We start from the raw sequence: 14,163 nt of genomic DNA on the forward strand, positions 1-14,163 counted from the left end.
TAATAGACTTAAAAGATGCCTACTATCATATCCCAATCCATCGAGAGTATCAAAAGTACCTGCGAGGAAGCTCTCTGGGTCCAAGGACAGGTCAGGCATTATCAATACATTGCCCTTCCATTCGGTCTAGCTACAGCTCCGAGAGCTTTCACCAAAGTGATGGCGGAGGTAATGTCATACCTTCGATCCCGGGACATAGTGATCATCCCATACCTGGACGACTTCCTTGTAGTGGGGAGGTTGGAAACTCGCTGTACTCATCAGGTGAAGGAAGTAATCTTAACCCTAATGGAGATGGGTGGTAAACACCCTCAAGTCAAAGTTGGAGGCTCGGAAGTTACAATCCTTCCTAGGGTTGATGCTGGATTCCGAACGCCAGCTCTGCCTCCTGCCAGGAAGCAAAGTGGTCAAGATAAGGAGCCTGGCTCTGACAGCAATACAGCAGCCAGTAATGACTTTGAGGAGGGCGATGTCCCTACTAGGCTCATTAACAACATCATGTATACCGGCTGTAGGCTGGGCACAATTTCACCTAAGACCGTTACAGTGGGAAGTCCTGTCAGCACAGAGGTCATTGAAAGGACGTTTAGAAGGAAAATTACATCTTTCCTTGGCCGTAAGAGATTCCCTAACCTGGTGGACTGTAAGATCATTTGACATCAGGGGTCCAGTGGTTGAGACCAGTCGAGGACATTATCACAATCGATGCGAGTGGTTCAGGTTGGGGATCACACCTAGGAACCCACTTAGTACAAGGAACCTGGTCTTCTCTAGAAAAAAATCAGGGTTCGAATATAAAAGAACTTTGGGCTGTAAAAAAGGCCTTGAGACATTTTCTCCCCTTACTTCAGCACTGCCATACCTGGGTCATGTCTGACAGTATAGCAGTGCTAGTTTATATCAACCACCAGTGGGGGGGTCAAGATCCCGTGGCCTCATGGAGGTTGCAAACCTCCTGTTTCAATTAGCAAAACAACACTTATTGTCTCTCACAGCACTACATATAAGAGGCGCCGAAAATGTCCAAGCAGACTTCCTGAGTCGCAGAAAACTGAGACGGGGAATGTTCCCTAAACCCCCATGTGTTCCAGCTAATAGCGCAGACTTTGGGCAAACTGGAGATAGACCAGTTTTTGACTCTACACAACAGGAAGGTCGGGAAGTTCTGCTTTCTAGATCCAGGAGAAATCCATTTGCTGTGGATGCCCTACAGATACCCTGGCCTACGTGTCCCCCCCCCCGGTGGCGATGATTCCAGTGGTAGTGAGGGAAATAAGAGCGGATCAGGCAAGAGTAATTCTCATTGCCCCATTTTGGCTGAAGACACCGTGGTTCTCCCTGCTAAGGTGGATTGCCGTTACAGATCCAAGGATCTTGCCGGAGATTCTGGACCTACTTGCTCAGGGACCAGTGTGCCACTCTCAGGTGAAGGGCTTCCATCTGGCAGCCTGGCTGGAATTGAGAGGGCGCTACTGAGTCGCCAGGGATTCTCACCAGGGCTAGTCTCCACCCTGCTGAAAAGTAGGAAACCGATCACATCGAGAATTTATGGTAGGACATGGAAAAAGTTCCTGGAATTTCTGGGTCAACCTTTCTGCAGGCTGGGTTGCAACTTGGGTTAACAGCTAGTACCTTTAAGGTTCAGGTGTCAGCCTTGGGGGCCCTATATAATTGCAACTTAGCATCCAATAAGTGTCTGTCCTGTTTTATAAAATCTTGTAGCAGGTCTAGGTCATTGTTCCAAAGATTCCTCCCTGGGACCTAAATCTAGTCTTGGAGGCTTTAACTATGGACCCTTTTGAGCCATTACAGGAGTTATCACCAAAGTTTCTCACACTTAAAACTGTGTTACTAGTGGCCCTAACATCAGCCCGTAGGGTGAGCGACTTACAGGCTCTGGTCTATATGCCCTCCATACACTCAGGCCGGATATGGTCTTAACACTACCCTGTCGTCAAAAACCTATCTACCCAAGGTAGTTCTTAAGTTGCATAGGAGCCAGGAGATCACCTTGCCATCATTTTGTAGTAACTCTTAGAATCCAGGGGAGGAAAAGTTCCATACTCTAGAAGTGAGAAGGTCCATGCTACAGTAAATGTCCATGACTAGTCAGTGGAGGAAAGATAAGTCCCGTTACAGGGTAGCTGAAAGTACCATTGCCAGATGGATCAGGGAGGCCATTAGTTTATCCCACTCTGCGAGTGGCGCTCCGGTTCCTGAAGGCATCAAGGCTCACTCCACCAGAGCCGTGGCTACTTCCTGGGCAGAAAAGGCTAAGGTGTATTGATTGATCAGATATGTAAGGCTGCTACCTGGTCCTCACCATCAACTTTTCAAACACTACTGGCTAGATCTGTCCTCCTCTGCTGACCTAGCCTTTGGTAGAAGGGTGCTGCAAGCGGTGGTCCCTCACTAAGGTGTTTCATGCTCCAAAAGTCTCTCAGGTGTGCTGTCATGGGGGAAGAGAAAATACCAAAGTTACTTATCGGGAGTGTTTGTTTTTTTCGGAACCCATGACAGCATCCGTATATTCCCCCTTATCACTCTTTTGGTGTGCGCTGTAGTTGGGTGTTTTTAGTTAATGTGGTTATAGTTTTGCCATGAGTACTAACCAGGGGAGCCTCTCTCAGGTGTGCTGTCATGGGTTCCAGAAATAACGGCTACCAGTAAGTAACCTTGGTGGTGTTTTCTCTCCAAAGTGGATTTCCATCACTATAACCTGCTGCTTTTTATAGGAAGGTCCGCTCCGGAGAACAAAATGCTGCTGCAAGGAATCTGAATAGAGCGTCGACATGAGCATTGAAGGCCAGACGAAAATGCACTGATGAAGAAAGGTCTTCGACAACACTTCTGATATCTCACATCTTGTATCTCAGATATTTGGGTCAGTGGGTACTTGGTCAATAACAACCCTCTGCTGGAGATGGGTCCATCACACTCCAAAGGATTAGATTGGATATGGAGCGCCAATTCTCCTTGGCAGGAGGTCATCTCGGAGCACAATATTGTCAGGCAGTGACATGCTGGTCTCCTACCAACAACAGTCGAGTCATCTCCATGTTTTGTGGCAGGGATCTTCCCTCTGGGCTGACCTCCACTGGGTGCTCGTTTAATTCGGATAGTGACCAGTAATTTCCATTTCAGCCTTTCGCACCATGAGCGTGCAAGTCCGCTTCTTCTTTTGTCTTGCAGTTTTTCCTTGGATGTATCTCTATCTAAGTGGTGCCTTATTAACCTTGGGGTGGAGGGGCATATTGCACATTGGGCTCGCACTTTTACAATGATTTGGGGATTTATTTTTTTTTTGTGAGGGGAAAGTGGACAAGTTCTTATGTGAACAACGTAGTGTTATACTCAGGGCTGTGGAGTCAGAGTTGGTGGTTTGGCCCTAGTTATACTTATTAGATACCGAGAAAGAGCTTCTGTTTATTAATATGGTGGACAGGATTGGACGACTGTCTGTTACAGTCACACAGTGGAATATTAGGGTATGTGCACACGCTGCGTTTCCGCAGCGGTTTTGGCCATGGTGTACAGTACCATTCAAATGAATGGTAAAAAAAATGCTGTGTAGACGTTGCGGAAAAATCCGCGCGGATTTGCTGCGGTTTTGAAACCGCAGAAAAAAGTGACATGTCCATTCTTTCTGCGGAATCCGCAGCGGGTTCCCATCTCCACCATTGTGGAGATGGTGAATCCGCAGGACCAAACCGCAGATAATCCGCAGGTCTTTTGACCTGCGGTTTATCTGCGGTTTTTGCAAAATCTGTGCGGATTAATCCGCAGCGTCTGCACACACCCTTAATCCTTTTCGGCTTAATAGCAGAAGAAGCTCTTGAGGTTCTCCGCGATTGTGATAAATTGGTGCATGTGATATCACCAGCTTCATTGTCAGTCTCCGTGTAGGAGGACATGTGTGCGCCAGCTCCTCTGTCAGGATGAGTCCCTGGTCTCTGGGAGCTGTATGTCCTCAGTCTGACACATGACTAGGACAGGCTGCAGTGTGATATATATTACTGGCACCATTACATCACATGCTGCCCAAAAAACTAGGGACACACGTATCAGGCACTGTCTGTGGGATCTCAGCCATGAATCTTTTCAGAGAGACTTATACTTTAAAAGCTACTGTGGACCAAGACGCAGGGGAGGAAGGCTGGACAGATGGGTCCTCGGCTGCCCGTGCTTACATACCGGTCACTCCAGTGGAGCAGGGTGGTCTCATCAGACTCATCTAGTCTCCCTGCCATCTCCACACACAATATTTTCTCTAAACAAGCTTTCTGGTCATTTGTAGAATGGGTAAAATTGATTGTGGGCTCTCCCCCTCCTTTTGTGGGAGATAGTGATTTGAGAGGAAAACAATATGGAAAAAACCCTCCTATTTTTTCTTCGTGTGTATGTATGTATGTATGTATGTATGTGTGTGTGTGTGTGTGTGTGTGTGTGTGTGTGTGTGTGTGTGTGTGTGTGTATATATATATATATATATATATATATATATATATACATACAATAGTCCAGTGTCCTTACACTGACTGCATATTCCATGTTCTCCTGGCAGACCGAGGATTATTGAGTGACGGGTTATTATCTGCGTCTGTGATCACTCCATGTCCAATTAAATTAACTTTCTGATGATATTCTGTTTCAGTTCTTCAATACAAAAAGTGAAACTCATATAGTCATTACACAGAGTGATCTAATTCACGAGTTTATTTCTGTTAATGTTGATGATTATGGCTTACAGCCAAAGAAAACCCAAAATTTATAATCCCAGTAAATTAGAATAATTAACAAAATGCCTTCAAAGGCTCCTAAGTGTTTATAAAGGTCCTTAGTCTGTTTCGGTAGCTCCACAATCATGGGGAAGACTGCTGACCTGACATATCCAGAAGGCAGTCACTGACACACTCCACAAGGAGGGGAAGCCACAAAAGGTCATAGCTAAGGAAGCTGGTTGTTCAGAGTGCTGGATCCAAGAATATTAATGGAAAGTGGAGTGGAAGGAAAAAGTGTGGTAGAAAAAGGTGCACAAGCAACCGGGATAACCGCAGCCTGGAAAGGATTGTTAAGAAAAGGCAATTCAAAAATGTGGGGATGATTCACAAGGAGCGGACTGCTGCTGGAGTCATTGCTTCACACCACACACAGACGTGTCCAGGACATGGGCTACAAGTGTCACATTCCTTGTGTCACCCACTCATGACCAATAGACAACGCCAGAAGCCTCTTACCTGGGCCAAGGAGAAGAACTGGACTGTTGTCAGGGTCCAAGGTGTTGTTTTCAGATTAAAGTAAATTTTGCATTTCACTTTGAAATCGCTGTCCCAGAGTCTGGAGGAAGAGTGGAGGCCACAATCCAAGCTGCTGGAGGTCTAGGGTGAAGTCTCCACCATCAGTGATGGTTTGGGGAGCCATGTCATCTGTTGGTGTAGGTCCACTGTGTTTTATCAAGACCAAAGTCAGCGCAGCCGTCTACCAGGACATTTTAGAGCTCTTCATGCTTCCCTGTTCCGACAAGCTTTATGGAGATCGAAATGTCATTCTCCAGCAGGACTTGGCCCCTGTCCACACTGCCAAAAGTACCAATACCTTGAGTACACACAACAGTATACCTGGGCTTGATTGGCAGCAAACTCTCCTGACCTTAACCCTATAGAGAATCTATGGAGTATTGTCAAGAGGAAGATGAGAGACACCAGACCCAACAATGCAGACGAGCTGAAGGCTGCGATCAAAGCAACCTGGGCTTCCATAACCCCTCAGCAGTGCCACAGGCTGATCGCCTCCATGCCATGCCGCATTGATGCAGTAATTGATGCAGAAGGAGCCCCGACCAAGTATTGAGTGCATTTACTGATCATACATTTCAGTAGGACAACATTTCAGATTTTACAATCATTTTTTCAGGCTGGAGTTATAAACTATTCTAATTTACTGAGATAATGACTTTTGGGTTCTCATTGGCTGTAAGCCATAATCATCAACAGTAACAGAAATAAACATGTGAAATAGATCACTCTGTGTAATTACTCAATATAATGAGTTTTACTTTTTGTATTGAAGAACTGAAATTAATTTAACTTTTTGATGATATTCTTATTTTGTGAGAAACACCTGTGGATCCTTCCAGTCTATGTACAAGACGAAGATCCTCATGTTTTTCTGTTTCTTCAGGTGCGAGAGCCCCTTTGAGGCTTTAAGACTCGTCCCCTCTCTCAAAATGTTAGCCCACAAGCTCAGTGACGTGTAAAATGGCAAGCTGAGCGTTACTTGCCCTTCCAGGTCCATCGCTGTGTCTCCACTGCTGCTTCGGTCCTTGTTGATTAGGTGAGTGTTCACATCACGTCAACACCGGCTAAGCTTTGTGATCGGCTACAGCGCCGTCAGCATCATCTCACTGCTGCCGCTGATCAACGACTGGAACAGCATCTGAGGCACAGCACTGGACCTGACAAATGTATGTGCCCCCTCCACATCTGCAGCCAGGGGCTTTTTTTTTTTTTGTCCTCCACAGACGTTGATATGAAGTCTGCCACTCTACAGATCTATCGGCTTTTGCTCTTCTGGAAAGGACTTCTACAAGATTGTGGAAGTGTTGGTGAGAATTTCTGCCTTTTCATCATTTTGTCAGACCGTGATGTTGGTGGAGGCTGGGCTTACAATTTCCATTATGGGTGTTGGATGGAGTTGTGGTCTAGCCTGTGTGGTAGGTCACGTTCTTCCACCAAACTCCCCCTCCATATCTGTATGGAGCTTGTGCACTGGGCACAGTCATAGGGAACAGATAAGGGTGTTCCTACAAAACTGAAGCTATAAGTGTCCACAATGTTTTGTGCTGAATGTTAAGATTTCCCATCATTGGAGCTGAGAGTCAGAGGCCGCCCTCCTGATAACAGCCCATATCATTATCCTCCTCCATCATCTGTACAGGGGGTAACGTCCTACTGGAATCACCAAACCCAGACTCCTCCATCAGACGCAGATAGAGAAGTGTGATCCGTCATGGCACAGAACACGTCTCCGCCAGAGTCTAGTGGTGGCGGCTTTACACCACTCCGACGCTCAGCATTGTACTTGGTGATGTACGGCTGCATGCAGCTGCTCGGCCATGAAGCTCCCGGCGGGGGGAGCAGTGTTTGTGCCGATACCAGAGGAGGTGTGGACTCTGCAGTTATGGGGTCAGCAGAGCGGTGGTGACTTTTCTGCCTTCCCTGCTCTGCAACGTTCTCAGGGTCTGCACTGTGTGGCCGAGATGCTATGGCTTCATCGACTCACAGGTGATGTGGGAGGAAATGTCATGGATGGACTTGTTATCGCGGTGGCTCCTATTACAAGACCGCGCTGCTATTAGTGAGCTCTTCCCCTCTATCACATGGTAGTAATGGTAGACGGCATGGGGGGATGAAGGTTAGACCCCCCCGCCGGTGGCTTCCATTACAAGGTGTGCTGGTAGGTATCCGTGAGCGCTTTACCACTCTGTTCTGTCACATGGAGGTTATACACCGGTGACCCCTATCACAGGACCGCGCTGGTGTCAGGGAGCTCTGCACCACCGGCTGCTCTGTCACAGGGTAGTAAAGGCAGATGGCGTGGCTGGAGGTTATACACCAGTGGCTCCTATTACAGGACTGTGCTGGTGTCGGGGAGATCTGCACCACCGGCCAGTCTGTCACCCTTAGTAATGGCGGGGGTAAAGTTTATACAGCGGTGGCTCCTATTAAACGACGGCGTTGGTATAAGGGAGCTCTGCAACAGCCAATTTGTCACGTTAGTGATGGCGGAGGTTATACACCAGTGGTTCCTATTACAGGACCGCGCTGGAATTGCTGAGCTCTGCACTACCGACCTTCTGTCATGTTAGTAATGGCGGAGGGTGGAGATTATACAGCGTGGCTCCTATTACAGGATCATGCTGTGATTGAGGAGGTCTGCACCACTGGACGATCTGTAACCGCGGGGGGGTAGTTGAGGTTACACACTATTACAGGACCGTGCTGGGATTGGGGAGCCAATCTCTCTATATTTCTCCATTTTAGCTTTAACATTAAACGCTTGCTGTGTCTGCAACAAACTTTCCTACATCCATGATCTTTTCATTACTAACAAACTTTCCTTCACTATCACCGAAACCTGTCTCACCACCTCTGACACAGCCTCTCTAGCTGCACTTTCGTATGGTGGATTCCACCTTTCCCACACCCCCTCCCCCGGCACAGCAGCAAGCATGGCAGAGGAGTTGGTTTTCTCCTGTATGATAACTGCTCCTTCACACATCCCACTGTTACCCTCCCTTTCTTTGAGGCGCACTCTGCGCATATAGTCCCCCACCAACCTCCATCCGGCTGTCATTTACCGCCCCCCAGGGCCAGCCACCACCTTCTTCGACCACTTCGCTACTTCATTTCCTCTCCTCTGACATCCCCACTATCATTATGGGTGACTTCAACATCCCCATTGACACTTCCCCCTTAGCTGTCTCTACGCTAATTCTATAAGCTAATATCTCTCACTTCCTCCTTCAACCTCGCTCAATGGTCTTCTGCAGCCACTCACAAGGATGGCCACACTCTGGAACTCCTCTTCACCCACCTCTGCTCCCTATCTAACCTCTCTAACTCACCTCCACCTCTTTCTGACCACAACCTGCTTACATTCTCATCCCTCTCCTCTCCAGGTCCACAAACCCCACCCAACAAACTTGCATACCCTCACAGAAATCTCAAACACCTCAATCTACACTCACTCTCTGAATCCCTTCTATTACAGACATACGTGCCTTACGCAATGTGGACGCCGCTGCCGCTTTGTATAACACAATAGCTGCAGCTCTTGAATTGTTCGCCCCTCTCACACATACCAAAGCTTGCCAAATTAACAGACAACCCTGGCACACCAGCCTGACCAAAGAACTGTGGCGGGCTTCCAGGGTTGCTGAGCAGAGATGGAAAAGATCCCACTCCAATGAGCACTTCATCGCATTCAAACAGTCACTCACTACTTTCAAGGCCATACTCGCCGCATCAAAACAAACCTACTTCTCATCTCTCATATCCTCCCTGTCTCACAACACTAAACAGCTATTCAACACTTTCAATTTTCTCCTCCCTCTCCACTCATCTCAGCTGAAGACTTTAAAATCAATCTTCTGTTTGAAGAATGAGGCAGAGAAAGCTTTGGCCTACAACCCCTCTTCCTAACTACTTGGCCCTCCTCCAAAACTAGCTTCTCCGCCATTATAGAAGACCAACTTTCCGCCCTACTCTCGAGATCACATCTCCCCACCTGTGCACTTGACCCGCTCCCATCCCACTTCATCCCAAACCTCTCCAAAGTCTTCGTCCTAACCCATCACTTCAACATATCACTAACAATTGGTGTTTTCCCCTCATGCCTCAATCATACCCATCCTCAAAAAGTCCCCTCTTGACCCATCCTCTGTATCTAACTATTGCCCCATATCACTTCTCCCCTATGCCTCAAAACTACTGGAACAACATGTCCATTTCGAACTGTCCTCCCACCTCTCTTCCTGCTCCCTTTTCAACGATTTACAATCTGACTTCCGACCGCATCACTCCACTGAAACTGCCCTAACTAAAGTCACCAATGACCTACTGTCTGCCAAAGCCAAGCGACACTACTGTTCTTCTCTTGGACCTGTCCTCAGCCTTTGACACAGTGAACTGCTCCATATTACTACAGACCCTTTCACCTCTTGACATCACAGCCTTGACCCTATCTTGGATATCATCATACCTAACCGACCGGACATTCAGTGTCTCCCACTAACACACCACCTCTTCATCTCACGCCCTGTCGGAGTCCCGCGGGGTTCAGTGCTCGGGTCCCTGCTCTTCTCCATTGACACCTACGGACTGGGACAGCTCATAGAATCTCACGGCTTGCAGTATCACCTATGCTGATGACACACAGATCTACCTCTCTAGACCCGATCTCACCTCCCTACTAACCAAAATCCCACAATGTATATCAGCTATTTCATCCTTCTCCCCTAGATCTCTAAAACTTAACATGAACAAAACAGAATTCATCATCTTTCCTCCCCATCTCACTTGACTCCCCCAACAAACCTATCCATTAAAGTAAATGACTGCCCACTCTCTCCAGTCCCACAAGCTCGGTGCTTTGGGGTAATCCTTGTCTCTGATCTCTCCTTCAAACCACATATCCAAGCGCTTTCCACTTCCTGCCTACTTCAACTCAAAAACATCTCCCGGATCCGTACATTCCTCAACCAAGAATCTGCAAAAACTCTAGCACATGCCCTCATCATCTCCCGCCTTGACTACTGCAACCTCCTGCTCTGTGGCCTCCCCTCTAACACTCTCATGCCCCTCCAATCTATCCTAAACTCTGCTGCCCGACTAATCCACCTATGCCCCCACTATTCCCCAGGCTCTTCTCTCTGTCAATCCCTTCACTAGCCCCCCATTACCCAGAGACTCCAGTTCAAAACTCTAACCATGGCATACAAAGCCATCCACAACCTGTCTCCATACATCTGTGACCTTATCTCCCGGTACCTACCAGCACGCAACCTCTGATCCGCACAAGATCTTTTTGCCACAATCGCATACAAGCCTTCTCCTGAGCATCGCCCCTCCTCTGGAACTCTCTACCCCAACATATCAGACTATCGCCTACAGTTTAAACCTTCATAAGGAACCTGGAGACCTACCTCTTCCAACAAGCCTACAACTGGCAGTAACCATCAAACCACCAAACCGCTGCATGAACAGCTCTGCCCTCACCTATTGTATCCTCACCCAGCCCTTGTAGATTGTGAGACCTCACGGCCAGGGTCTTCTCTCTTCCTGTACCAGTTGTGACTTGTATTATTATAGTTGTTTTTTATGTACACCCCTTTTCACATGTAAAGCGCCATGGAATAAACAGCGCTATAATAATAAATGGATGAGGAGATTGCTATCGCTGTCCTTCCTGCAGTCGCATTCATTGGCCATTATCTGCTGGTCCAGCCCTTAGTCATGACCGGTGTCAATCTGATCAGTGTCATTTCCACTGTTAACAGACACTAAAGCGCAGGAGAAGCGGCGGCAGCACCACCAGTCACTCCTTCGGGCTGCTGTCCACAGCCCAACCTGGAGCCATCAGATCCCCAGTACCCAGAGCCCTCACATGGCCACACTCAGCCAGGGAAGCCCACGGTCTATGGTCTACCAGAAGCCATCTTACAGCCTCCCGATGTCACTCAGCATGTCAGGTGAGTATCCATCTCTGCCATACGCTTTAAATTAGTGATCCGCAGACAACCTCATACCACTGAACCGGATTAACTGCTGTGGGCGAGGAGAACAAGACGAGTGAGTGACTGGTATTTCAGGACTGGGTGCTGCACGGAGTAAGTCTTCCCTCTACAAGCAGACTGCCTGGTCGTAGAGGGTTATTGGTGACCTCTTCTCGCATTTCCCTTCCACCAGGCAGTGGATTCAGCAGCTTCACCTCAGCCAGCAAAACCAAAAGTCCAGCATTGAAGAAGAATCTACGGGAGGGAGACCCCCACAAACCAGCGATCCATGCAGACACCCAGATCCCCCTGATACAGGTACAGAGGATGGGCGATAGTGTACGTACAATAGGAAGAGAGGAGGAAACCTCTGCCAGAGAGCTCCCATCTGTGGGGACGAGATTTAAATCCTACACGGCTGATCCTCAGTTGCCCTGCCATCGGTAAAGCTGGACGCCTGCCGTTGTGTTTATATCCACACGACATCCTGGTGAAGAATCCACTACATGGATGATCCCAGACTTTACCAACTGAGGCAAAACTTAGTCACTTAATGAAAGTAGTTGGTTTGGCCCCTTGCCTGAAGGCCAGTCCAAGGTGCCATAGCAGTACAGATAGCGCAGTGCCAGGCGGGGGCAGTAAAGGCGGCTGTGCCTTATGCTCACTTGCGTAATACAATTGTCATTTGGTTTTCTTTTTAGAATTTGCAAAGAAGCTGCAGCCACAATACCTCACAGTTTTCCAGGTACGATATCCTGACCAGGTCACGCGCTGCCCCCTTATACTGTAATAATCAGTCCTGTCCATATTCTCACAAGTGGTGTCTGTTGCGTCTCCTCTACCTGCATTATGTCCAACCAAGCCCCAGTCAGTCATGGTTCTTATGATGTCTGCCATCAGCATTCTTCCCCAAAGGTCTCTGGAAAGTTTGGGTGTTCGTCCCAGCCGGATCCCAGTGAGGAGGGGCGCTCTCCTGCACTCCCAGAGCCTCCTCCATGTTACCAATGAGCGGGACTCTCCTATTCTCAGAGTTTGGAAATACACATCCGAGCAGGCGCTGAAGCATTGCACCCTCACAGGTAAGGACCCTGTGCACAGAGATCCTGAGCTACAGGTGCGTAACATGCGCTGGCCTTCAAGACCCTGCACAGGGTGCGCTACGGTTACAGGAAACACGCCGGTCTCAGCATGCACAGGGTGCACTACTGTAACACAAAACATGCTGCTCTCGGCATGCACAGGGTGTGCTACGGTAACAGGAAACAGTAACATAGTTTTGAAGGCTGAAGGAAGACCTTATGTCCATCTAGTTCAGCCTATTCAGCCTGACACTGGGCACTCCAATTTAGCTTCTTATTGACTAAGATGCCCAAGTCTTTTTCCATGTCTGATTTCCCCAGCAGTTTCCCATTTAGTAAGTAATTGTAGCATCTGTTTCTCCTTCCCATGGGCATAACCTTACACTTATCTGTGTTAAACCTCATTTGCCATTTTTCAGCCCAATTCTCCAATTTACTCAAATCTGTCTGTAGTTGCAAACTGTCCTCCTTCGGTCTCAGCCCACACAGGGTGCGCTATAGTCACATGAAACGCGCCGTCTCAGTTCACACAGGGTGCGCTACGGTCATAGGAAACACACCAGTCTCAGCTCACACCGGGTGCTCTGGTTACAGGAAATGTCCTGGTCTGAATCCACAGGTTCTCTCTCTGACATGTTTACATTATTCTTTGCAGATTTGGCGACAGTGACATCCAGTCTGACTGTGTGCTCGGTACCACTTCTCAGATCCAAGGCAGAAAATCCGCTCTACATTTGTGACCAAACCACAGATCTGAAGGAGCAGGTGACTGTACAGTGTCCTGGTCTGACATTCTGCCATCCTTATTTGACTCACCCCACTATCACCCTCCATCTTGCCCATCGCCACCTTCCTTTCTCGCTGCCTCTACCCACCGCCACCTTCTTGCTGTGCCTGCCTAGTCACACTCCACCTCGCTTCAATATCAATTTAATCTAATCTCTTTCCTTCTTTGTTCCAGGGTTTCCCGGCTGTCTCTCCGGAGAGCGCTCACCTCTCCCCGTATCAGGCCGTCCTGTCCTTCTGTGCGGAGGGTTGAGGATCCTCCTCAGTTACCAATCTCCTCCACGGTGCTATGTATTGTGAAACTGGACCAAGTACCACCATGTTTATACACATTTTTCTCATGTGTTGTTATCACCACTGACTGTGCTGTACCGTCACATCCTCTTCTTTGCACTTGTGTGATCACGGTTTTGGTGCTGGCGGTGTCTGGCCTCCTTCACGTTACTCTCACACCCGTCCCCTGGTTTGTACATGGTGACGTTTTCTACGCTCCGGTTCTGTGGATTCGTCCTCGGTATTTTTAATTTTTCAAGTGAACTTTGATATTGAGAAGTTTTTATCAGATGTTAACTCTGCTCATTTACAACCACAATCTCTGGGTCCTGTCCCGGCAATGGACAATTTATGCCCCTGCAGGGTCCTGTGGTGTCACTGGGCTATTGTTGGGTATTGTCAGGTCCTGCCTATGGGCAATTTCTGCACCCACTGTGCCCTGTCCTGGAGGAAGCTAAATAAAATCTTGTATTTATGTGATACGAAGGCTGCGGTCGCCTCTCTGGGTTTATTGGAGTTGAGAAATCATTGCAGCAGTCCATGTCCCGGTGTAGTCTGGAACGAGGTCCATCCAAGCATGATGTTCACGTAGACTTTGCTGATCAGGTGGTAGTCCTGACCTTGTTCCATGGTTGGACTGGTCATTGTGCAAGCCGGTTTCAGGTGGCTGTGATGACGCCAAGGGCTCAATCACTGTGACTTGGTTTAGCGTCACTTCTGAAGGACAAGCTGGATGTTGGGTGTCTGCTC

At 48.2% G+C, this 14,163-nt stretch overlaps 1 protein-coding gene across 9 annotated transcripts in view; it reads left to right on the top strand.

Annotated features, from left to right (window-relative positions):
- Positions 1-13,893, top strand: part of AGBL5 (AGBL carboxypeptidase 5) — a 39,604-nt gene extending 25,711 nt beyond the window's left edge. For 8 of the 9 annotated variants that reach the window (XM_073557836.1, XM_073557838.1, XM_073557839.1 and 5 more), the window contains 6 exons: positions 11,060-11,251; positions 11,469-11,593; positions 11,977-12,020; positions 12,176-12,354; positions 13,010-13,119; positions 13,316-13,893. In XM_073557836.1, coding sequence (XP_073413937.1) covers positions 11,060-11,251; positions 11,469-11,593; positions 11,977-12,020; positions 12,176-12,354; positions 13,010-13,119; positions 13,316-13,393 — 728 coding nt within the window. In that variant the 3' untranslated portion in view covers positions 13,394-13,893. The remainder of the gene's footprint in view (positions 1-11,059; positions 11,252-11,468; positions 11,594-11,976; positions 12,021-12,175; positions 12,355-13,009; positions 13,120-13,315) is intronic. The other variant, XM_073557837.1, reaches the window with a different exon arrangement.
- The last annotated feature ends 270 nt before the right edge of the window (positions 13,894-14,163 follow it).

The sequence above is a fragment of the Dendrobates tinctorius genome, unplaced genomic scaffold (genome assembly GCF_039654945.1).
Source record: "Dendrobates tinctorius isolate UK_male_01 unplaced genomic scaffold, ASM3965494v1 ptg000251l, whole genome shotgun sequence".
NCBI classification, from domain to species: domain Eukaryota; kingdom Metazoa; phylum Chordata; class Amphibia; order Anura; family Dendrobatidae; genus Dendrobates; species Dendrobates tinctorius.